Source organism: Bufo bufo, chromosome 1, assembly GCF_905171765.1.
Source record: "Bufo bufo chromosome 1, aBufBuf1.1, whole genome shotgun sequence".
NCBI lineage: Eukaryota > Metazoa > Chordata > Amphibia > Anura > Bufonidae > Bufo > Bufo bufo.
In genome coordinates this window covers 50,233,173-50,259,513 of record NC_053389.1, presented here as the reverse complement: position 1 = coordinate 50,259,513, position 26,341 = coordinate 50,233,173, and the positions used below count along the sequence as shown (strand labels likewise).

Genomic DNA, 26,341 nt, shown 5'->3' with positions numbered 1-26,341 from the left:
CTCCTATTCCCTTGCGTCATCCTTCGGTCCGGCCGAGATCCCGCGCCTGTGCACTACCTCGCCGGGCTGGAGCATGCGCACTGCGATGCCCATTGTGGGCACGGCATCGCTTTAACGCCACATTGCCGCTGGTTTCACGCTGTTCGCAGTAGTTTAAGCGATGCCGTCCCAACAATGGGCATCGCAGTGTGCATGCCCCGGCGAGGCAGTGCGCAGGCGCGGGATCTCGGCCGGACCGAAGGATGACGCAAGGGAATAGGAGGGCGGGCATAGGCAGAGAAACAATGAAAAAAGGCAGAGCAGCCTGGGCTCCAACACAGTGAACGCCGCCCCGGGCACTTGCGAGTGCTTATTTGCATATGAATCAAACTTTGTTTTTTCCAGCTTCTGCAAGTGTAAAGAAAAAGACAAAAGGTGCAGTTACATTCATGTATAGGTGTGCGATAGGACAATGTAAGCACTGTATATGGCCATATGGAGGTGACAGACTCCCTTTAAATTGAATACATGATGTCCTTTGTGTGGCTCAATAAAAATATGGCAATACCAAACTTGTGTAGGTTTTTTAACTCCTTTAAAAAAAATAAAAAAATAAAAACTTTAAAAAATATATATTTCCATCAGCATTTTCTGACCGCCATAAATTTTAATATTTCCATCGACAGGGCTTATTTTTTGCAGGACAAACTGTAGTTTTTATTGGTACATACAAGTTTTTGATCACTGTTATTCAGTTATTTTTGGGGGGAAAGGTGACAAAATTTTTTTTTTCCGTTACAGCGTTCACTGCACAGGAATTTTCAGATGTGGTAATACCTGATATGTTTATTTTTTTATTGTTAATATATTTTTATATGTAAAATTGGGAAAGAGGCGTGATTTCATATTTTTAAAAAAAGTTTTTTAAACTTTTTATTCAATAACTATTAGCCGCCTTAGGGGGCTTGAACCTGGGATCTTTTGATCCCTTGTCCTATTCACCCTAAGAATCGCTGTGTAGCAGTGCAGTCACGGAACTGAATGGGGTCGCAGCAACCCTAGAATAAAAAAATAATAATCCATCAGAGTGTGACCCCGTTCAGTTCAGTGGCTGCAGTGCTAATCCTTTGTCATGCAACACTTTTAAGATCGCCAAAAAGTATGCTGATCGCCTCCTTCCTTCATCCCAGATCCCCCGTTATGAACAGGGGATGTGCTGTCGACAGTAATATAACATGTAATTGGGCCCGTACACCACAGAGGGTCGCATTCAAGTGTAGATATTCCACATCCCACCTCATAAATATATGGCCCCCGGACGCTGAGAGTTAAACACACAACACCAAGATCTTTTTGAAAAACTATTGTGCAGGTTTATTTCTGAGAAAACTTATACTCAGCATCCAGAAAACCTATTAATAAATATAAAAAAATAAATTATTACAATACAAATGTACAGCATTAACACTGGAGCAAGAAGCGCATACAAAAAGGCACGAGAATAAGTTAGAAAATGAAAAACGGTTATCAGGCACTTGTAGAGCGAGGCGGTCGGGGGGGAAAGGCACCCGTCGCACTGCACGCCCATCGCCCCCGGACCTGGAAACCTCTGTGAGAGGATCAGTTCACATAAAGATGGCACTTGTGCTGTGCTCCGGGCAGGAGGGGGGATCGGGCTCAATAAAACTGCTGTGCAATTTCCTGAACAATATTAGGAAGGAGCAGACGTGATCAGGATCCGGGGAGGGCAGGAGGAAGGAGCTTTAGCTTTGGCCTCTGCAGTCTTTATGGGGAAAGGGTGGAGGTAAAGTTATAAGGCCTGATTAGGCTACTGGAAACCTGGGACAGAGCACGCACTGCAAACTGGCAGCAAATCTTACATTTGTGCTCTTGAAATGTGGATCCCGGCTCGTACCATGTCAAAGCAACCGCGGCTGCACATCAAAAAGTTCACTTCTCCTCTTTTCAATTTAAATTGCAGGTGCAAAACCCAATACCAACAATGCCGTTCTATGTAGTAGGCCAGATGTTTGCGTCTCTGCAGGGACCACGGTGGGATCTCTCCACTAGCAGAGCTCTATGACTTATCCGAAAATGTAAATTCATAGAACATGGGAAAGTGCTCTCATATTCAGCAGCACATTCTGCAGTGGAGCTGCGTACAATCGGCAGGGTTAACCATTACAGGAGAAGTCACAATGAAGACGTCTGCATGTGGCAGCTCAATGAGGGGTCCTCGAGATACTATGTACATCACCTCCCTCACCCTGGAGAACTCCCAACTGGCAAACCAGCACCACAGATCAAAAGCAACAACCAAAAAAAAAGCCAGAGCGGCCCTCTGAGCAGCACATGTTGGTCCTGGTCTTTCAATATGTCGGGGTTCCTGCAGTTTGAGGAAAGTTTGGTCACCAGTAACGAGGGTGAAGCTCCAAAGTGACTTCACCAGTTCTTCGGCACGTCCCAGCTGCTGGCACCTAGATGGGGATCCCCATTTGGCTGGCCTGTTCCTTCAACCCCAGGATACTGAAGGCTACGCGTTTCTGGTGACCTGGGAGGCGGATTCCCAGCTGTTTGACATCACTGTAGAGAAACCAACAGAAAGGGTTAAATGATTTGTATATTATATATACACACACATCTCCAATACAATATCCTAGACCTCCCTGTATATCTGAGATTGAGCCTGGACGCTTAATTGGAATTGGAAAAAAGGCCAGTGTCCAAACGCCTGAAAATGAAGTTCTGTAGAATTCTAAATTTTGGGTTACATTTTTTTTTCTCCATTTCAAGAGCTCTGCTTGCTGTCAGTAAGATTACTTTTTACATACAGAAGCTGAAAACCCATCTTAGGGGTGGGTTCACACTAGCGTTAGGGATTCCGTTATGGCTCTCTGTTAGAACAGGGTTATAACGGAACATAACGGAATCCATAAGACGGAAGGGCGGATCCGTTTTGCTGCCCATAGACTTGCATTATGACGGAATGCAAAACGGACGCCTTTAAAAGGCATTCCGTTTTGCTCTGTCCTAATAGAAGTCTATGGGAAAACATAACAGATCCGTCTGGTTCCCGTTATGCAAGACGGAAAACAAAGTCCTGTTGACAAAGTTCCGTTTTGCATTCCATCCTATGGATTCCGTTATAACCCTGTTATAACGGAAAGCCATAACGGAATCCCTAACGCTAGTGTGAACCCACCCTTAGCCAAATATTTCTCATAATGAGGGTATGTTAGAGTGTATCATAGCCCACAGACGTAGCAGATCAGTTCATTCTTATACTATGGGTGGTGGGGACACTCACTCTTGGTGCATCAGGATGATTTTGTCCATGGTGTTGAACTGTGAGGACATAAAAGACTCGGTGTATTGCTGCATCTTGATGGATTCTAACCACTCAGCGATGCTTCTAAAGGGCATCCCCTCTGATCCGCTGGTGCTGGGTAGACGGATGGAGATCCTGTGGGGGAAAAGAGTAGAGTCTGGGGTTACACTCACTGCCAGCACGGGACTCGTGCACAGGCACTGTTGAGCTCAGGAGTAGTAGGTACTCACCTTGGGTCAAAGTCAGCCAATGTTTTCAGAGAGTCGGGGGCTCGGATCAGCTTGTCCAGAATGCTGACGATATCTGGGAACTTGGGCCGCCGGTTGCGTTCTTGTTGCCAGCACTGCATCATTAGCTGGTAAATGGCGGATGGACAGTCCATAGGGGCAGGAAGACGGAATCCTTCGTTAATAGCCTTCATGACCTGCGAGAGATGGGATGGTAACACACATCAGCCTACAAGTCTACACTTAATCCACAGTCTAAGATCAGTTCTGAAGGGCTGCACCTACCTCCTGGTTGGACATCTCCCAGTAGGGTCGTTCACCATAAGACATCACTTCCCACATAACGATGCCGTAGCTCCACACATCACTGGCGGAAGTGAACTTCCTGTAGGAGATGGCTTCGGGAGCCGTCCAGCGGATTGGGATCTTGCCACCCTAATGGGAGAAGATCAGGGTAAATCTCAGGGAACATTTCCACTTGCTACTTCCCCATGACCACAAAACAGATTGTCCTCTAAAAGGTCTCCACCCAAGAAAAACAATCTGATCCCAAAACAATCTGCATCCTAATCCCGGGAGTGCCCAATGTATAGAAACATTTACTTAAAGGATCAGATACACAAACTACATTTACTCTTAGGACTAATGAAGGGTTACAACATTCAGGATTTGCTCTCAAAACAAATCCTCTCAGTTTCCCTTCCAGGCGTTCCAAGACCTCGATTCTGACGCTCTTAGCGCCTTGCTGGCTTCATATGAACCCTTCTCTTTATACTGCATACTCACACTGGTTGTGTATGTGGCCTCTGGATCATCTTCCAAGACTCTTGACAGTCCGAAGTCCGAGACCTTGCAGACCAGCTGGCTGTTCACTAGGATGTTTCGAGCCGCCAGGTCCCGGTGAACATAGTTCATTTCAGAGAGATATTTCATCCCGGCAGCGATTCCTCGCAGCATGCCCACCAGCTGGATGGCACTGAACTCTCCGTCATTATCCTGCAAATGAGGAAGTGAGAAATGAGTCAAAACACAATTACAGACGTCTTCACATAGAACAGGCATGCTCAACCTGCGTCCCTCCAGCTGTTGCAAACCTACAACTCCCAGCATGCCCGAACAGCTTACAGCTATCAGCCTACAGCAGGGCATGGTCGGAGTTGTCGTTTTACAACAGCTGGAGGGCCGCAGGTTGAGCATCCCTGACATAGAGTATAGACTTAGGTCTCATAACTGGGCTCTTTGTTCCATCCATCTTTGGTCGTAGGTGTTAGTCTATACCGAAACCTCCTGACAATGATGTCCTTATGATGTCACACTCTATAGGATCTATATACATTATAATATCTTATGGGCCTTCTATGTCCATCCATACTAATAAAACTTTAGCCCCAACCATCACTACACTACTGTATGGAAAGCAATCTCTCTCACGGCCTTACCTTCAGAAACTTGTCCAGTGCTCCATTTTCCATGTGCTCGGTGATGATCATCATCGGTTTATCTGTAGGGGAAAAAAAAAAAAATTGTTTTTGAATCCGGTTCACCACAAGCAAATACAATGAATCCCAAAGAGGAACTAGAACCAATGTGTGAATGTGAAATCATCTTACATTTGGACACGACTCCTTCCAGGCGGATGATGTTGTGGTGACAGAACTGCCCCATGATGCTGGCTTCGCTCAGGAAATCTGTGCGCTGCTTCTCTGTATATCCCGCTTTCAGAGTTTTAATGGCCACGGGAATCTCATTCTTTCCAGGCAGCTTGAGAATCCCTTTATAAACCTCTCCAAACTCCCCTGCAAAAACATGTTTTATGCAAATTAATCCCAGCTCAACCTTAAAAAGGGTGGTCTAGGATCGTACTATCAATGATCCATCCTCAGGATAGGTCTTCATTATCTGATCAGCAGGGATCAGATACCCTGCATCTCCAACGATCAGCTGTTTTGGGGCAGCTCTGTCTATTGTGTAGTGGATGCAGCTGTTACTGCAAAACTGCTTCTATTCACTTTAACCAGCTCTGTCCACTACATACTGGAGCTACTGCAGAACAGCTGATGGTCGGAGGTGCGGGGGGTGTCAGATATTGATGGCCTATCCTGAGGATACGCCATCATCAGTAAAAACCTGGACAGCCCCTTTATTGGTGTCTATGACTATATGGGGCTGCAGCTTCATTTCTGAACACCATATACAGATTCAATGTTTACTGATGCTCCAGTCACATCCAGAGCTGCATTGTCAATTCTGCTGGCTGCCACTTGAGATCAGTCAACACCCATAATACACCACTGCATTCTGCTGAATTGTGCCACCGCTGAGCATGCCCTGTACACTTTTCATAAGATAATACAGCATTATAAGCCCAGTCACTGGACCCATCCTTAAGAAGACTCTTACCTGCACCAATCACTTTTTGCCGGGTGACGGCATTGGGAGGGATCTCGGTGGTAAACTTTAGCACAGCCTTGTTAGGGTCTTCATACGTGTGGGGGTCTACGTAGGTCTTGAGAGGTTTCAGTTGCTCTGCAGGGAAATATGGGAAAAGTAAGACATGAGAAAAAGAAGGCTAAAAAATATAAACCAGATTAAAAAAACAACAAAAAAAACCACATGCCACTCACCGGATTTGGAGAAATAGACGTCTTCAGCGGACTGGCGACTGCGACCGTTTCTTCTGCTGCAATATGAAAAGAATTAGAGGTCCATACAAGGAAGAGATGGCAAGGAAAGTAATGGAGGCCGAGAGGAAAGTGCACACTGCTTACCTGCGATGGAGAAAGATCACAAATAATATGACGACCACAATGATGACGACGCCGGACGCTGCCCCTGCGATAATGGCCGTCTGATTTGTACCTTCGGGCTCTGCGAGAAAAAGGACAAGGAACATGAGATATGTGACCTGCGTCTTAAAGTGAATGGGGAGTCGTGCTCTGCATTCATAAGAGTGGGGCTGCCTAGAGTGGATACAATTGTAACAGAGCCTCAGCAGTGAGAAGTATCAGGTTAAATGGATTTAGAGCCAAATAAACCAAGTCAATACTAACCTTCAGGGAGGGTATCAAACTCATATTCCATGCTGTACATCCCTGCCGCTTCTGGAGTTTGGGCCTGGATGCGGACAATGTAAGTTGTGCCTGGGGAAAGTTTTGCGAGTGTTACAGAGTTCCCCTCACATCTGTGGACGGTGTAACTTTTCTCATCATTCTGTAAAAGAACGAAAGACAATGGAGGTTAATAAGAAAGTTGAGCCGAGATAGGCCAAGCGGGTTTCTATCATCACCAGGATGTAAAAGGACGAGTTACCTTTTTATTATAGGCCACTTCATAACGCAAGATCCGATTCTGCTGACGATGAGAAATGGACCAGGACAGGCTGAGAGAGTTCTTGCCGCGATTGTCCAAGTTCACAGAAGTCACTTTGGGGGGCTCTATAGACAACAGTAAGTTAGATCACCCTCATACGGTTTTATCATCACATTGATCTACAATGGAAGCTAGCAGCTCCTCACCAGTCTGGTCGACAGCGACGCGCAGAGTTGTGTAGCTGCGGCCAGATCTGGGGCCGGACACTCCGTTCCGGGCCTCTACGGTGAAAGTGTAGTTCAGGTGAGGCTCCAGGTCAGCGATGGTCAGGGACGTCCCTCTCAGGTGTTGAGGATCTTCAGAGTACCGTAAACTGGCATCACACGGCTGGCATTCTCCTTGGTCGGGCAAGCACTGCTCGCAAGTGACTACGTAGATGACATCTTCACGGCCTCCATTGTTACTGGGAGGCAACCAGTGCAGCATTACCTTGGACCCAGAGCCGGCAACTGTGAGGTCACGAGGAGCTGATGGGGAACCTAGAACAAATCAAAACAATAAGGATATATATACCTAAAAAAGAGCTAACATGTCTTGATACTACACGAGATCCTCCATTTACTTACTTGTGCAAGAAGAAGAGATGGGGTCCGCTGTAGCTCGAAAGTAGCCATCTTGACACATACAGGAAGTGGCACCTTCCGAAGATGGTTCGGTGTGGTCGGGGCAGAGTTGGCAGGGGCTGTTGGAGGCGTCCGCTTTGAAGTAACCTGCTTTACATACTGTAGAGAAAGAAAATTCAGATTGGTAAGTATCTGGATGTATAGAATAAACCTACAGATACAGCAGAGTCATCGTCTACATACTTTACTGATCCTGAAGTTTTATTGTACCGTTTCACATACTAGTATTGGACGCATTAGTGATAACTGGTAAACTGGGTATCTTTAGCCCTAGTGTCTTTTTTGTGTGCATTACTCCAGAGCTGCACTCACAATGCTGCTAGTGAAGTTACTGTGTGCATATATTACATTCCTTGAGTGCAACTCTGGAGCATAATACAGGATAAGTAATGTAATGTATGTACACAGTAACTCCACCAGCAGAATAGCGAGTGCAGCTCTTGAGTATAATACAGGATGTAACGGAGGATCAGTACAGGATAAGTGATGTAATGTATGTACACAGTGACTGCACCAGCAGAATAGCGAGTGCAGCTCTGGAGTATAATACAGGATGTAACGGAGGATCAGTACAGGATAAGTGATGTAATGTATGTACACAGTGACTGCACCAGCAGAATAGCGAGTGCAGCTCTGGAGTATAATACAGGATGTAACTCAGGATCAGTACAGGATAAGTAATGTAATGTATGTACACAGTGACTGCATTAACAGAATAGTGAGTGCAGCTCTGGAGTATAATGCAGGACGTAACTCAGGATCAGTACAGGATAAGTAATGTATGTACACAGTGCCTCTACCAGCAGAATAGTGAGTGCAGCTCTGGAGTATAATACAGGATATAACTCAGGATCAGTACAGGATAAGTAATGTAATGTAATGTATGTACACAGTGACTGCACCAGCAGAATAGTGAGTGCAGCTCTGGAGTATAATACAGGATAAGTAATGTAGAGTATTTATACAGAAAACTGGAAAACCTTTCCATCCAGTATACGGCAGCAATGTTTATAGACTTATAAGCTATACTATGCCTGGTGAGGGTGGAGATACCGGACCTGTATGTTATGCTACTATAAGAAAAATTGTTGATTTTGCAGCCTCATCGATAGGGTGCTTTTATGATACACTGCGCCTCCCTACAACTCCATTAGCACAGCAGCTCAGCGGGTCAGTAGATCAAGGCTCTTGTCTGTCATCCCACAAGAGGTGCAGCTCCGAAACCAGTCATCCCGTCCAACCAGTTCCTCGACCCGAGACCTTCTCACGGGCTGCGGCATGAGACCGGGCGCACTCAGCTTTCCTTCAGACAGTTTTGGTGAATGCCAATAAGGCAGCGGAGAGAGTGGCTCAGGGGGGTCGTAAAACATAGATATGAAGGCGGCTTGGTATTCCAGGAGTTGGCCTGGGTTTTATGACAGGAGTATAATGCACGGCTCAGACCGGTTAACGCAATTCATATATTTTTACAATGCTTTTATAGGAACCTGACGACAGGGGAAAAAAAAAAAAAAAAAAGCTAAAATACGTTGCATCGCAAATAAGAAACAGATGCGAAGCTGCGGCCAGCAGAGTTTATGCACCCAGGACACATTTTTTATGTATATCCCCCCTGACAATCCATGGTTGTCAGCACCCCCCAGCCCCTATCACCCCCCCCCCCCCTTCCTGCATAGAAATAAATCAATCACCATTTAGAATACCTGCACGTCCTCTCAACCTGGAGCTGGGAGGGGGCAGATCAGAGGGAGAAGACAGGATTACAACCCCCACCCCTACTCCATTCCCTTTGAACACCCGGGGAGGAGAAGTGGAGCTGCAAGTGGTTAAGTCCTTAAAATAAATGCAGGTTTCCTGCCTGAAGCAAAAAACTCAATCAAAGAGGAAACCGGCCCGACAGAACAGCGAGATCCGACATGACACCAATGTGAGGAAGGGGGGAACAACCTGACATTGAGTCCTCTAGAAAAATTCCTCTCGTACAGTCAGGATCCTGGGAAAGCTGGGTGACAACCACCCCCCATGCCAGGGCTGCAAAGATGGCAACATGTGCCCGATTGCACTCCAGCAGCCAAGCACCGCAGAGGTGGGATCTGCACCGATAAGAACAAATAGGGAGAGTTATAAAACGTAATGCAAAGTGGCGCAACCGGACTCAAGCTCGCCCTTTGGAAAAGGAAGTTCAGTTGGTTGCTCTGGTAAAAATTAAGCCAGAAGTATGGTCAGAGGTCATAGAAGTCCATGGTTGGGTGGATACTAGCCGAATAGGTCTCCCCCCACCATCCCCCGTCACTCAGCTTTCCCAGCACAGATTGATAGAGGTCAATGGAAACTCTTGACCCGTCATGTCGGCTGCAATAACAAAGAACAATCTACACACCAGACCGAGCGGGAGTCATTGTGAGCGGCTGAATGGACTGTAGGACAATGGAGTGGATAAATGAGGAGGAGGAGGGGGGGCCAGGAGCATCTGCTAGCAATGGGCCTCCCCACCCACCCCAGGATTCGAGCGGGGCGCGACGCAGCCTCAAAAGGAGGCATTCTGATACCAAGACGGCCGCGTCCGTGGGAAATGGCTGGAGAGAGATGGCTGCATTGTCCTAGTGAAATCATCAAAGGATGGAGGGTCTCGCTTCGCTGCAAAGGGGGTGGGAAACCTGCATTAAAAAACAAAATATGAGCCACACACTGAGCGCCCAACAACGGGCACCAGCCCTGGCAACTGTCCCAAGGCATCAAGCACGGGCTCTGGACAAACACAGTACCAGGCCTGAGGGCCGGAGAACCATTCTATGAGATTACACTGCAGCGGTCTCACACCGGTGACCTCAGAGTCTGGGGGGGGGGGGGGGGGGTGCAGCAGCGTTCATGACATCAGCATGCACCCATTATAAGGGAGAAGGTTGAAACGGTCTAAAATGCTCCCAATACAGAGGGGGAAGGGCGCTAACTGGGGTCTCTGGCTATTTATATGGAAGGCTTTAAATTACAGACCACGTGGACAGACAATGGCTGCTTTTCCTATGGAGACGCTGGCCAGACTCCTAACAAAAGGGAAGGGGTCGCCTGACCATCCCCTGACCTCACCGGGACCTGGACCCCGACCACTGCAGCCAACGACATTTTCTGCACAGAATTAAAGTGTCAGCTCTGTGAGCAATCTGTATTTGGCCAATTTCCCTCTTGTCTTGGATAATCCTCCTCTGACAGGTACATTCTGTGACCTCGGTGGAGTAAAGACCTCTCCCCGCCTGAGGGGCAAGACAAGTTTGGTGCAGCTGGTGTGAGGCCTACAATCATCTAGTGCCCCCGGGGGGCCCCGACTCCCCTACCCCCCTCCAATTTCTCATATTGACCTCTGACTCCAATTTGTTTTATAGAAGACAAACAGCAAGCAAGAGTGTTTAATCCTATCCTTGTCTCCAAACCATGCGTTGGCACTGGGGCTGGTCCACTGCCCCCGCTGCCGTTGCTCTTCCGCGATGTAAACCGCAATGTTCTGTAGGTAAGAGCCCCATTGTTCTACGTGCAGCTGGGAAATTATCACATTAAGGGGGTGATGCCACTTATGGCCCAAAGCAGATAAGCTGGCACGGGCAGGGAATGTGCACGCTGCGGGGGAAAACGAGATTATTTGGCTCCTGGTAATAGACGCAGAGCGGCCATCAAGGTCAAGACTATGAAAACCCCTTCCAGGAGCTGCCCCATCCCACGCTCACAGCTGGGGGAGATAAGTCTACGGCCTCTTCCCAGAACAGGCAGGATCTTGATCGGAATCCAAGACATCACTTCAGGACAAGTCTTTAGTTGTTAGAACAGAAAGTGAGCTTGAGATAACTTTTTCCAAACTTTCATCTATTAGTACAAGACGCCTCCGCAGCCCCCCCCCCCCCCCCTTCCCATATACTACAAGCAAGGAAGCTGGCAGCACACGTAAGATAACTACCGCTAGACTCACACCACCCTGGGGGGGGGGGGGGCGCTCTGGCGCCTGTCATACAAAAAGCAGGTTCTGGGACAGGTTTGCTTTAGATCTTATGAAATTTACTGAAACGTTTGTCACTTGCAGTACTGCTTGTGACCACATGTCAGAAGTCAACATTTCCCATAGAACTCCATACAACAGCACCCCCCCCCCCCTCTAAAATCTACTTTGAAAAAACGGGAGTGCACACCCTTAGGACTCATGTACGTGACCGTATGTTTGGTCCGCATTTTTTTTTGCGGATCGGATACGGACTCATTCATTTCAATGGGGCCGCTAAAGATGCAGAGGGTATATCACGTGCTGTCCGTTTTGTGGACAAGAATAGGACATTTCTAGTGAAGTAAAAAAGAAAATGGCCGCATGGACACAGCCGGGATCCGTGATTTGAGGACCGCAAAAACATTTATGCCTGCGTTCATGGACAGCGTGAAAAAAGCCCAAAGCTTCCAACATGGTGCAAGATAAATCTGAAAAACGGTCGCCTGAGGAGCGGTCAGAAGTCAATTTCCTTATTTAATAAAGCCCCACATGCATGCAGATTTACTCTGCAGGAACCTCCCGAAACCAAAGCCGCTTATTCTACATCTCGGCAAAAAATGGGTGATGGGGGTTCTGTAGCCACCTAACCCCCTGGCGGAGGATCATTCAGGAGGCTGCCCTTTGCTCAGACTGTGAAACCGTCTCTAATCTTTGATTGTCGCTCCTGATCCGGTACAAATTCCAGTGTATCCACATCGGATATCCCGCACCATACACGGCTTCCTGTTTGGTGGCTGTTCGGGGGTTCCCTTCCTAACATGGATGAGAGCTGCTGCTGCGAATCGTCCGACCTCAGGATGTAAAGAGGAAGCCGCGTTTCCCTCTGCTAATCGCGACTCTCTCCCCGATGCGAGCCATACCGCAGTTACGGCCGGAGGAAATGAATCACTGGACTCACTCTCTCAGCCATTTTGGACATTCACTGTGACATTGTAGCACTGGGGCCCCAGGACTGCATCCAACCTGGGGCCACATTTGTATCTCCATTAGAAACCATGACGGACTGCTGCATGATGGAACACCGTCGCAGTTGCGGGAATAGTGCAGCACCATTTTTCTGGGCAACGACGGGCACTGGGACAGAACCCAACAAACCCTATAATAAGTCAACAGCGCCCGTCAAGTACTGTTGGTGCCTGTCGTGTGACGGTCTCGGGACTGCGTTGTGGTTTCCGTTTATAACGGAAACCACAAAGCACATGTGAACAGCGGCATAACCCCATCTCCCCCGGCTGTGTGCTGATGATGTGCGTTAACATTTATCCTGGCGAGCGTCCAGGCTCCTCTCTCCAAACATGTCCGGAAATCTTCGGAAGTGAAACCCAACACGGCTGAGGTGAGGACGTGGCCTCCAAATATCATTTCCTGAAGGTCTGACACCTGCCGGCACTTCGCGACGGGAGAAGACACGGCTACGAGGTGCGAGTCACTGCTCCCTGCCCTGAGTCTGGTGACAGCACCACCCTGTTCCCACGGTTCGCGAGGCCGGGATGGATCACCTGTCGGCACTGAATCATGCGGTGACACATTGAGGACGAGCGCTTTCTGGCTAAGTCCTCACCAAATGGCTAAGAAAAAGGCACAGCAACATCAACTTCTACTGTGTTACATAGTTAATCAAACTAGGGAGGGGGGGGGGGGTGGTTAGCAACATCTGGACAGTCTGTGTGGGTGCCATTTTTACCATAATAGTGAGACGAGTGCCGGGGGGGGGGTTCCTGCAGCGGTGCTTCGTCTCTGGATATACACCCCGAGCTCCCATCCCCATGAGATGCACAATTCTCAGAGCAAACGTACAAGGAGCGGCTGCTCAGAAACAAAGGCCCAAAATATAATCATAGAAAAAAAAAAAAAATCTGAATTCCCATCTGTGTGCTCTGGGGTGAGAGAACACGATGGGAATTTGGACTGACCACAGAAAAATAAATACGAATATAGCTCCGGAGCCGCGTTCCCAGACCTGGGGGTCATCCCCCTGCAGATTATGCCAACACGTACTGACTCAGCAGGGAGAGGGGGAGGATATGAGCATGGACCCCAAGGGGACGCATAAGAAAGCGCTTTTATTTAGGTTCCAGGAAATACAGATATCTACAGGGATCCAAGTTGCCATTGGTTGTACGACTCAAAAATGTGCACGATCCGCCTGTGACTTGCTGCCGCATCGAAGCCGCGCTGCTATTTTAGTTGGGAGTCATGTGCGATTTAGAATATATAACGCACAAGGACACCGAACGACCTGCCACGTGCCAATGCAACCTTGGGATCTTCATGTTGTGTGACCACGTAGCCCGACATCACATACTTTACCGATACAGTATTGTGCCAAATTTGCTTCCCCTCCTCCAGACTTTAATGTCTCAGCCCGGCAGAAATTGACTCCTCTCTGTTTCTGGCTCCTCAGTCCTGACATAACTGAACATAAATCCCGCAATCTTGGGGTGTAGTGACACCTGCGGCTCCCGTCTGCTCCTCCTGCGCTGGATTCAGACAGACAACATGGTTCTAATCAAAGGCTCATTAACTTGAGGCTTCTGCCAAATCCCCCGGCTGAGGCCCTGTGTGTGCGGAGCAGGAGGAGACGGCTCCTCTCATCGTCGGATCTCTACCTTGTGGCTTCTGGGATGGTGCGAGGAAGTAATAAAATTTGCCTAAAAATCACACAGACCTCAGGAAATTGCTGAACCTACAGACTGCATTAGAAAATAGAAAGTGGGTGCTAGTAACCAGGCGTTGTGTGCCCCGCTGCTAATTCGTTACGCCTCCAGATAAGTGAGCTATATGGATATATGCAGCTGGGTTCACACAGGACGTCTGATCCCCACCTCTGCCATACTGTATTTGTTCAGGTGAATGGAGGTTGTGTAGTTAAGATGCTGCTGATCCTAGAACACATGAAGCAGCCAGTAGGGAAGACGATGTGTAATCCACTCATAGAAACTCTAAATCCTGTGCGATCAATCACAGCCGAGCGATTATCCGTTCCTTGCACACCAACCTCCCCGACTCTGCGCAGCAACGCCCGTACCCCGCTCAACCGGCCATAATCACCAAGAAACGATTCTGACATTTTATAAATACATCGCAAAAAAAAAGTAGCCCCAAAAAGCGGCGGTGATAAAGGAGAAAGCACCGTTTTCGACATAAAACGTGGAGTAGCAGATAAAATGGAAGGACGGATCAGAGAGAAGAAGGGAAGAGGGAGCCAAGACGTCTCCCCTGGAAATGATATCGGCTTACAGACACCGTTCCTGCATTCCTCAGACTTGTTGTAAGACGGGAGACGGCTCCATGTGTGTAAGGGAACAGTAACTGCCATTGTTTCCCTGCAGAAGCAGCGTGAACCTGACACAGAAGCCTGGAGCTCAGCGATGAGCAGGATCCTGGTAACAGACCAGCACAACGAGGTGGTAGGATCCGGCAGCCATCTTGTAGCTGATTAAAACCTCATGGTTTACCCCCCCCCCCCCCCCCCTCCACGTTAATGGTTGAAAGTGCACATGTATATCCAGACAAGAATAAAATATTAAACATCCGTATTATACTCCAGAGCTGCACTCACTATTCTGCTGGTGTAGTCACTGTGTACATACATTACATTACTTATCCTGTACTTATCGTGAGTTACATCCTGTATTATACTCCAGAGCTGCACTCACTATTCTGCTGGTGCAGTCACTGTGTACACACATTACATTACTTATCCTGTACTGATCCTGAGTTACATCCTGCATTATACTCCAGAGCTGCACTCACTATTCTGCTGGTGCAGTCACTGTGTACACACATTACATTACTTATCCTGTACTGATCCTGAGTTACATCCTGTATTATACTCCAGAGCTGCACTCACTATTCTGCTGGTGGAGTCACTGTGTACACACATTACATTACTTATCCTGTACTGATCCTGAGTTACATCCTGTATTATACCCCAGAGCTGCGCTCACTATTCTGACTGTACAGAGCCTGGAGTAATGATGATGCTTCCCCGAATTCAAATCACCAGAACAAGCTCAGGGCAGCCACTAAACAGGCAAGGAATAGGATTTAAAATGTGAAGCTGCAGAGTGAGTGCAGCTCTGGAGTATAGATATATATTCACACAGTGACTGCGCTGTTTACATAGATTTGGTCAGCATAGACTCCCCACAGTGGAGCGACTATTCTACTAGTCAGGCCCACATACTGCTGCAGTTTAGTGAATCGATGATTACGAGGTCATGGATATAAGATTAAAACATTGCTTTCATATTTTACCTTGACAGGTGTTCCCGACTTTCTCGTATCCAGCCTCACAGAGGCACTGTCCGATGAGCACCAGCCATTCTCCATCTGTATTGCAATGCATGCTAGGATCGTCTCCACCAACCGGCACAGAGTTTTCCACACACTTTCCTGTAACCTTTGCCAGGGACTGAGAGTCGGCACCTGCGACAGTCTCCGGGAACAGCGCCATTCCTTGTACAACCCCTGGACACTTTTTGTAGTAGATACGGACAGAGAGCAGCGCCACGCAGGCGCCGATGTCCTGGAAGGCCAGGTAGAACCCTTTCTTGGTCAGCTTTCCCACCGACCGCACTTCAACGTTTAGCTTGAGGTTGCGATAATTGATGTCTTCCTGCAGCGTGATTTCGTCGGGCGCAACTGTATCGATCTTACGGAAGAGTCTCTTCTGAAAATTGATGCCGACGTCCACGTCCGACTCCATATAGTACAAGTTAAAAGTCTCTTTGCAGGACCCCGAAACGCCAGAGAAGCTGTTGCAGTCGCGGACGGTGAAGTGCAGCTCGATGAAGATGCGCTGCGCTTCGCTGCGGTAGATCCAGCTGGTGCGTAGCCAGTTATCCTGCTCGCCTTCTTGCACGTTGCAGACGGTATACATGAAGATGGCGCTCCCGTTCCTCCAGTCCGGTAGGAGATCCCACTGTAAGAGACAGACGAGGAAAACGTGAGACGCTCGCAACGCTACGCTCATGCCACAATACACGGCCTCAGGGCCCAAACATCAGCAGCCTACATAAAACTAATGTTCCCAGCCGCCCGGAACATTTCATTTCTTGTCCCAGCAGCTTCGGCCGTGGTAATTCACGGGCAGAGCCTTTCCCACGTCCGCTGCCCTCAATTACCGTAAAGGCTTTAGGCCAAACGCGAATAATTACAGTCACGATAATGATTAAGACGCCACTCACATTATCTTCCAAGGATCTGTACCACGTGAGAGAGCGATCACTTGACCCTCAAGGTCATTGCTGGCGTTAAGTGGCTACTGATTAGGTAGAGTCCCCGGGATTAGGGCTGTCATCACGTTAATTAACCCCTTCATTTCCTTTCCCCCCTAGAGAAAATGAGCAGCTGATCTGCTAATTTCAAGGCAGACAGCACATGTCGGGGGGATTCTGGGTAATATTTGCTCTAAAACCCACTTGCTAGTAGCAGAAATTACAACCAATATAATTCCTTGTCTGGATGACCTGGCAGCTGACGATTAAGGGTCCATTCACACATCCGTGTGTGTTTTGCGGATCCATGGATCCGCAAAACACGGACGGCGGCAATGTGCGTTCCGCATTTTGCGGACCGCACATTGCCGGCACTAAGAGAATATGCCTATTCTTGTCCGCACGTCATGCGGCTCCATAGAAATATATGGGTCAGCAATTCCGTTCTGCAAAATGCGAAATGGAATTGCGGATGTGTGAATGGAGCCTTAAAGGGGTTGTCCAGGATTAGAAAAAACATGGCCGCTTTCTTCTGAAGAAAAAAAAAAAAAAAGGGACATCCCCGTCCATGGCTTGTGTTTGGAATTGCAGCTTGACACCACTGGAATCAATGGAGCGGAACTGCAATATTGTATACAACCTGTGGACAGGTGTGGCGCTGTTTTTCTAATCCTGGACAGCCTCTTTAAGGTGGTGTTCCCCCTTAAGAGGCCAAGAACATAAAAAAAAGACACATGATTATATATTAAAGGGGACCTAAACCCACGATCGAGCAGCAGCACTTCACCAGTGCCGGGCTTCATCTGCTCTGCTCGACTTTTCCAGCGTGCGGAGTACAGATCTCATATGCTTCTGTGGATCCGCACTCCGCATGCTGGAAAAGCCAAGCAGAGCCGGTGAAACCCCAGGGTCCAGGGCGCTCTGAGAACAGTGATTTCATCAAAGGTTTAGGGCCCACTTAATGAGACTTTCTGACCCACATATGCAGTGCGGCTGCCTTTTAAACCTGTACCCTACTCGATTTAAAGGTGTGATGGGATTAAGCGGCTAATGATTAAACTCAGCAAACACATTTCACGCCGCCATCGGACAAAAAAGAAATTTCCAGGTGACTGGTCGGGGCGGCTGGAAAGACAAACACGTGAAGGGTGAAGGACGAAAGAAGGATCCGCATCAGTCCCTGGACGGCTCCAGCGGCTGAAAACAGAAATATAAACCGGTCGTAATCCTCGAAGACGGTTTACTTACCCCTTTCCCAAATGGGTTGGTGAGCCAGCCGCTCTCTCCCTTCATCTTCTCAAAATCCAACAGCATGACTGAAAGAAAGGAGGAGAAGCAGGCGGTCAGTACAGGCAGCGAGAAACATTAGGATACCGTACATATATGGGCAATTCAGGCTCACTACAAGGATCAGCATGCCTGTGGGCACGAGATGGTATACGTAGAGGGTTTAATAGAAACCAGCTGTGCGTTATGTAACGTGGCGCACATTCCTCCACCATTTAATAACTCCTAATCACATGTCCAGACCAGCGCATGCACAGAGCCAAACACCACCTCCGTGGGCACACAACCGTGTCCAGAAAGGGGATATCGGGGCAGGTGGTGGAGCTCAACATCTGGCAGGGAGCATTAGAAAAGCTGACTCACTGGAAGAATCCCCAAGATCAGATTCTCCGACGGTAGCTCTGGCCAAAAATATACTAACCCCCACCCGACTGTGCAGACGCCGAGAAACTAAAAACTACCGACACGTCCCCATCTGGACAGACAGCATCCGGGGAAGGGGAGGAGGTGGTGAGTATCTGATTAGTTATCCTACAGGAGGCCCACGAGGTGCAATGTACATAAATGATATCTGCCCCTTTAATGGATGGATGGAGGGGCATGGTCCAAGTAAGACGTAGTCCCCCCCCCCCATATTACAGGTAACCGCACTCATCTCCGGGGAGGCACTTCTAGGTTTCCGGTGTGAGCTAGTCCTAAGCCTCGGAATGTCAGGTGTGTTCCCCGTCCTCGTGCCAGCTCCCCCTCCCTGGATAAACACTGACAGTGCAAACAGCGCAGCGTGCTGGAATAGAGGACGTAAGGTGGGTGCCTTCACAACCAAGGGCTGACACCCCGCAGCTATAGCCCACTACCCCAGAAAATAATTACCCTGCGTGGACGATGCCATCCTATGGCACACCCCCACCCCCTCCATAAAATGTGTAGACATCATAGTTAGGGCTCATTCAGACGGCCGTATACAGTTCAGCATGTCCGCAAAAAAAAAAAAAAACGGATTGCATTCCGTTTTTTTTTTGCTGATCCATAGACTTCAATAGGGCCATGTCTAGGACATGTTTCATTTTTTGCTGAGCCGTGCAATGGAAGAAAAGGGCCCCGTAGAAGTGAATGGGACAGCATCTAATCCGCAAAAAAAAAAAACGGATCCGCATTTTTGCGGACAGCATACAACCATCTGAATGAGCCCTTAGAATAAATCCTGAAAGAAATTCTAGATATCATTCCAGCGTGTGGTTCACGTGGGCGACGGACAGAGAACTTCACAAGATATTTGCATCTTTCCTCTCCCTGGATGATGTTGCACCAGACAGAAACCTGGCGCGTGGGAAGGAAGAGGAAGCACGAGGCGTGTGCGCGAAAGAGCGGAGAATGGAAGCACAGGATAAGAGCGTCACGCTTCCTGCGCTGGAATTTCCACCGATTTAAATGAAGCTGCTGATTATTAAAGCAAGGACCCCCTCCTTGCATCCCATAGACACTAGTGCAACATTGCTCCGGGGTGAAGAACCACCAGAATTAGGACAGTAATTGGTGGTAAATGGACCAAGCTCACCTGTTACTATGTCTTCAAAGTTTTTGTAACCTGGAATTCCCCTTTAAGGCCTGAGATAATGGATATTGTTAAGGAAGGCAATACCGCCAAGTGCATGCATCCTTGTACCGCCTGACATGGGGTTGGAGCCGGTAGACCTTTTCACCCGCCGTGACCCCCCAACCACATCCTCATACTGATCCCATAAAAAACAAACCTATCCCCAGAGGAAACGTTCCTCTTACATGCGGTGACTTTATCCCACAATCTCCTTGTATGTAACACAATGGAACGCTTACACAACGCTTACACCCCTGTCACGAGCAGGAAGAACAGGAGCGTCGCACGCCCACTACAAGCCCGACCATGTCTTATCCAGGAGCATATTTCTCTGATCAGATAATCCCACAACTTCTTCTGATCCCTGACCATGTATGTTCCACGCGACCTCCTATGGAGCCGCACACACGGGTAGGTGGTCTCCTCGGCCAAATCGCTGGGTTTAGGACAATTATCTGGATGAGAAGAGTTTGGTTCCATCAGCCCTTTCACCTGATCGGACACTTCTACACAGCGGGGACATCGTGGCCTTGGAAATAGGGGGTGGGGGGGTCCTGCATTATCAGGTCAGGGGGCCCGACTCACATAAGTCCCTGCATACTGAGATCAATGGTTACATGATCCATCTACCTTGAAATGCGTCGGGGGCATGAGGTGAAGCAATATGGAAGCCATATACTGTCAATGATGGGGGTAGTTAACCCAGACCCCTGCAGATCCTGACGCATTTCGCGTCTCATTCATATAGCCTGAACGCCAACTTTTATCATGACCCCCCCCCCACAATATATTTTCCATAGAAACCACTGGTCTCTGCTCAGGCGGGAGGACAGGAGGGAAGGCCGCACTTTTGCCCTCATCTTCGTTAGCATTAAAATGGCAAAGAGAGCAAAGGTTTCCAACCCCAAGGAAGTCACAGCGAGGACCCCTCCCCCACCCCAGGTAAGTCAGCCCTGCTGTATAAAGACATTAAAGGCCTGACTCCCCCCTCCCCCCAGTAAACAGCTCATTCCAGGAGATGAGAGGCCATGTAACACCCTGTTATTATACATGAATGAGGCGTCAGGAATGTGAATGAACCTCATTAGTGAATGAATACGGGACACATACGAGAAGAGCTCGGCACATGCAACCAACCGGATTCTCACGACGCCCTACATAGTCCGGGGGTGACTCAAACTCCCATCATCACCACTGAAATATTCTCTTATTCACATAGCTGGGTGTTACCAGCTGGGGATGTAGCTCTGCATCTTCTGACACTGGCAGTGTAATTAGATTAGATAATCCACGCCACACCAAATTTGGTGTGCCGTGGATTATCTAATCTATTTACCTGACTGAAGTCCTCCACGAGCAACCCCCCCCCCCCCCCCCGTCTAAAGGGTGTGCAGATCTTACAAGGCAGTGTAATGACTGGATAGTGTCAGACTGTGCAGGTAACACCCAGCTGGACCTTCCAGTGCAAACTGCTAGAAATTCATTCAGAAGCTTCTAGAAGGAATAACAGAGGAATGGCACAATATAAGAATCCTAGGAATAGATGCTCCAGGAATGGTTATTACGTGAGGAATTCAAGTATTTACTATAACAGACGTGTTTGGAGAGGGAACGATTAAAGGGGGATCTGTCCTGGATACTCTGGAGCATGAAACGCACCAGCCAGCTGGCAGAGCGCAGGAATTTGAGCACCTGTAATTCTTACACCAGGTGCCTCCCCCGCTCACAGCTAAACGCATTCTAAAAGTGGCTGTTTTACAACCTTCACAAAAAGCTTTCATGCCCGGCCAACAGAGCCGAGACTTTTTTTTTTCTAAAAAAAATAAAATAATGCAACGTGAGGGAAGAACGGTCCATTATCCGCCATCAAACTAGAGACTGGATGGGAATAGATTATCTCACCCTTTTAAAGCGCCAATCCACACAGCAGCCACTGTCGCGGCGGCTGGACAGGGAAAAGCGTTCTCTGAGATCCTCCCAAAAAAACAAAAACAAAAAAACATGGCCCCGATTTCACAAAAGAGGCCATTTTGAACAAAACAGCGCCACCTAGTGCCCACAACACTGCGAACCACGGTCTGAAAAGATGTTTTACAGCGGAGGCTCGCTTTACGGCACAAATTATGCCACAATGGATTCAAGAAAGTTCTAGGGAATCTCCTAACGCAAGGAATCTACGGCGAATTGGGACTACAATGCAGTGTCGCGAAGTGCTCTCTGGTTCTGGGAAAGCTGGGTGACAGCCCCAGGGCCGTCATTGAGGATCCTTTATGCCTGGTCTGTATTTTAGGATTTCTGACCTGTCCAAGGGGATTTATGAGCAGCCTTCAGGGTGAAATATTTCTATTTTATAACACTGGGAATACAAAGGTTAGTTTTATGACCATGGAGGAGAGGGGGGGGGGGGGGGGGGGGGCGGACGGACACATCACTGACGAGGACAGAGGTTTTGCATTCCTCAGTGTGAATCAGGGCCGCACCCCGATCTCTAAGGTGACTTCATAAACATTTCCGGCCTGAATACCATAGAAGCAGCCTCATGATGGTGCCCAAGCTGTGTGTGTGTATACACTGGACACTTCCTCCCCAGCGAGACCCTGGAAGTATCGCTTCCTATCCCGTCACAATGTATCAGTCCTATTTCCCTGGTCCCCTTCCCCCACAAAAAAATATAATAATAATAATAATAATATTAATATATATATATATATATATATATATATATATATATATATATTTTTATTAAATTTTTTTCAGCGATACCAAAAGGTTTTGAGGACAGGGAGCCGTCCATTAGGAAGGACTCGGCCTCTTCTGATCCCGATATAAAGCGGATGGATCAAAGGTCGGTCTTGTGTTCAGGGTTACACGGGCGCCCACGACCCCATACATGACGGGAGGGGAGCTTCCAACACGCCACAAGCGGTCAATATTTATCCAGAGACACACAAAGTCCAGCCATCACCAAATTTAGAAACAAAAAACAAAACAAAAAAAAGAACGGATGGGTCTTAGGGTACTTTCACACTAGCGTTTTTCTTTTCCGGCACTGAGTTCCGTCACAGGGGCTCAATACCGGAAAAGAACTGATCAGTTTTATCCCCATGCATTCTGAATGGAGAGCAATCCGTTCAGGATGCATCAGGATGTCTTCAGTTCAGTCATTTTGACTGATCAGGCAAAAGAGAAAACCGCAGCATGCTACGGTTTTATCTCCGGCGAAAAAAACTGAAGACTTGCCTGAATGCCGGATCCGTCATTTTTTTCCATAGGATTGTATTAGTGCCGGATCCGGCATTTAAAATACCGGAATGCGCAGACCTTTAAAAATGAAAAAAAAATTAAATACCGGATCCGTTTTGCCTGATGACACCGGAAAAACGGATCCGGTATTGCAATGCATTTTTCTGACTGATCAGGCATTTTTCAGACTGATCAGGATCCTGATCAGTCTGAAAAATGCCTGATCAGTCAGAAAAAAATGGCATCCGTTTGCCTGATCAGGCAGTCAGTTCAGGCAACGGAACTGCCTGCCGGAATCAAACAACGCAAGTGTGAAAGTAGCCTTAGATTGCAAGCTCTGAGGCCCAGAGGGTTATAACATTCCAAAAAAATGTATAAATAATTTTATCTCTCTATATGATATATAATAAATCGATCAGTTGCACACTCTGAAAGCCGTGGTTAATCCACCATCTGGAGCGCTGTGGTCTGGTCACATGCTCACTCTGGTCACGCCGTGGCAGTCTGCATTCAGAATTAGTCAAGGGACGGCAAAAATTATTATTTTTTTTAAATAAATTGCAAAACCGCAGCATGAAACGCTCGACACAAGAGGCTATTGTGTGCGGGAGAGGAAGAAACAGGACGGCTTTAAGAGCGCGCTGCGAGGCTTTACTGTACAGGAGCGCAGATTATCATGGTGTTCACATATAAGCTAGATTATAGTGTGTGGTGGCCTCTAACCCACAGAGCTGACTCTCTACACACAAGGTGGATCTGCCCTACCCCCTCTTCCCTACTGGGCTTGCGGCTTATTCCCTCCCCTGGAGAGAAGGGCCCTGTGAAGCTCGCTGCTTGGCACAGTCGCTCCCCTGGCACCCCCAGCCTATATCACCAGGCAGCACCCCCCCCTCCCAGAGGGGCCCCCAAGTTCTATATTTGACTCCGCACATAATGTAGCTCCAGAATGCACCTTGCCGTTTGCTTTTTCCATTAATCATTGATACGTCTGATCTCACGGCCGCCGTTTCAGTCCTAATTAACATTAGGTGTAGAAATCAACGGTGAGAAGTAATGGAGCGGGCATGGAGGGGTGGCGGGCATACTACACAGGAATATATATATGCTGGGACTTGTAGTTATACCAGGCAGGTGCTGTCAGACAAGGGCCTGAGGGGCCCAGGGTGACAAACTGTTGAATGCCCCTGGCTACAATGCTGCGCGGTGGTGTAAGCGATCCGGGCAATGATCCAGTGCGGCACATGACACTGTAATGGGTCTGAGAGGGACAGCGCTGGGAACGTCACCCCGCTCATGAGGTCCGCAGGCCGCTCGTCAGCCCACGGAGTGGGGGATTAGATTACTGCTTGGGTTTGGCTCAGGTAACGACTGAGTCACTTGCTTTAATGTAAAGCCCAGGACAGCGTTAAACCGAGCAATAATTAACCTTGTCACCTCTGCGTGGGAACATACAACATGCCAATGATATGTGTGGGAGCTTCTAACCTTGGTTGTACCCGTCACCCCATCCTGTGCCAGCTCACCAGAGACCACCACATGCTGCTCCATAATAATGTCAGCCGACCGCGTGCCAGCTCACCAGAGACCACCACATGCTGCCCCGTAATAATGTCAGCTGACCGCGTGCCAGCTCACCGGAGACCACCACATGCTGCCCCGTAATAATGTCAGCCGACCGCGTGCCAGATCACCGGAGACCACCACATGCTGCCCATAACAATGCCAGCCAAACGTGTGCCATGTCATCAGAGACCACCACATGCAGCCCATTACAATGTCAGCCGACAGCGTGCCAGCTCACCGGAGATCACCACATGCTGCCCCGTAATAATGTCAGCCGACCGCGTGCCAGCTCACCAGAGACCACCACTGCTGCCCCGTAATAATGTCAGCCGACCGCGTGCCAGCTCACCAGAGACCACCACATGCTGCCCATAACAATGTTAGCTCACCAAAGACCACCACATACTGACCATAACAATATCAGCCAACCGCGTGCCAGCTCAATGGAGACCACCACATACTGCCCACATTAATGTCAGCCCACCCTGTGCCAGCTCACCAGAGACCACCACATACTGCCCCATAACAATGTCAGTCGACTGCATGCCAGCTGAATGGAGACCACCACATACTTCCATAACAATGTCATCCCAACAAGTGCCAACTCACAAGGGAACTCATACCAATATTGACCCCCAAAGCACAACCTTAAATACAAGATATATTTCTCAGACACAGGGCTGACACCCCAGCCTCCTTACATCAATTATACAAGCACCCCAATATCTAGTGCGCCCCTTGATCTAGGGAGCAGTGCCAGTGAATCTTCTAGAAGACTGGGCTTACAAAACTCTCAGGAGCAGAATAATAGAGAGGGGCACCTCAATATCCAGATCAGCCCCCAGTCCTGACGGCAGGGCACCTCAATATCCAGATCAGCCCCCATTCCTCACTGCAGGGCACCTCAATATCCAGATCAGCCCCCAGTCCTGACGGCAGGGCACCTCAATATCCAGATCAGCCCCCAGTCCTGACGGCAGGTCCTTGTCCTAACCTCGCACAGACATCGGGGCAGGCGTCAGGGATGAGATATTACCCCATAAGAGAAGACACCTGAGGTCCGGGCCCCCCACTCACCTTCCGTGGTCTGCAGGGTCAGGAGGACATTGCTGGTGACCAGGAGGAGCAGGGTGCAGGCTCTGGAGGGGCTCATGGTCCGGGCTGCGGCTCCTGCTCTCTCCCCTGCAAACTTCCACGACTTTCTGGCTGCCAGAGTTCTGCGGCTCTCCTGCTCATTCATGCCACTGTCTGGCCCCGCCCACTCGCTCTCTTAAAGGTACAGTACATCCTATGCTTATTGCTGCTTTGATCTCCTCCCTGAGAACATCAGGGCACTACTCCAGTGAATGCTGCTCATTGTCCTCCTCCCGGGGCTGCCCTAATAGAAATGCAATCACCCTTATCTGCAAATGCACAGGGATTATTAGAATAAAACCTGAAAACATCCGATAATCCGGCCAGAACAACCCATAATCAGGACAATCACCTCCATCATCTGTTAAGAAAAGCAAATAATGAGACAAATAATTACATTAGCGTATATTGGTTGTCACCCAGCTTTCCCAGACTCCTGTACAGTGGTACATCCAGCTTCCATATCCAGACCTTCTATTCTGAACTACCAGAAAGTTGTCAAACGTCTCTAGTTATTCAGGAGCCATTAAAGCCCAGTAAGGGGTTGTCACCAGCTTTCTCCTATTCATGGTCATTTCAGCCATACTGGTTGTCACCAGTTTCTTCTACTGACGGTCATTACAGCCATACTGGTTGTCATCAGCTTTTTCCTAATAATGGTCATTACAGCCATATTGGTTGTCACCAGCTTTCTCCTATCGATGGTCTTTACAGCCATATTGGTTGTCACCAGTTTCTCCTACTG

At 48.5% G+C, this 26,341-nt stretch overlaps 1 protein-coding gene across 1 annotated transcript; it reads right to left on the bottom strand.

Moving 5' to 3' along the window:
* Window positions 1–1,333: 1,333 nt before the first annotated feature.
* On the bottom strand, window positions 1,334–25,676 carry EPHA2 (EPH receptor A2). Its single transcript, XM_040423261.1, has 17 exons — window positions 25,540–25,676; window positions 18,024–18,091; window positions 15,814–16,480; window positions 7,470–7,625; window positions 7,050–7,382; window positions 6,844–6,968; window positions 6,585–6,744; window positions 6,303–6,402; window positions 6,159–6,214; window positions 5,935–6,060; window positions 5,145–5,330; window positions 4,974–5,035; window positions 4,321–4,530; window positions 3,820–3,969; window positions 3,538–3,731; window positions 3,287–3,442; window positions 1,334–2,562 (listed from the first exon to the last, which is right to left on the bottom strand). Exons 1-17 carry the CDS (start codon window positions 25,613–25,615, stop codon window positions 2,457–2,459), a joined length of 2,931 nt encoding a protein of 976 aa, XP_040279195.1. The 5' UTR covers window positions 25,616–25,676; the 3' UTR covers window positions 1,334–2,456.
* Window positions 25,677–26,341: the final 665 nt, after the last annotated feature.

Bases quoted from the DNA above. Each gene is read 5' to 3' on its own strand.
- EPHA2 (XM_040423261.1), bottom strand. From the start codon at position 25,615: ATGAGCCCCTCCAGAGCCTGCACCCTGCTCCTCCTGGTCACCAGCAAT. The intron at 16,481-18,023 runs GTAAGTAAACCG...TGTCTCTTACAG, and splicing joins CCAACCCATTTGGGAAAGGG to TGGGATCTCCTACCGGACTG. The intron at 5,036-5,144 runs GTAAGATGATTT...TTTCCCCTACAG, and splicing joins GGAAGGAGTCGTGTCCAAAT to ATAAACCGATGATGATCATC.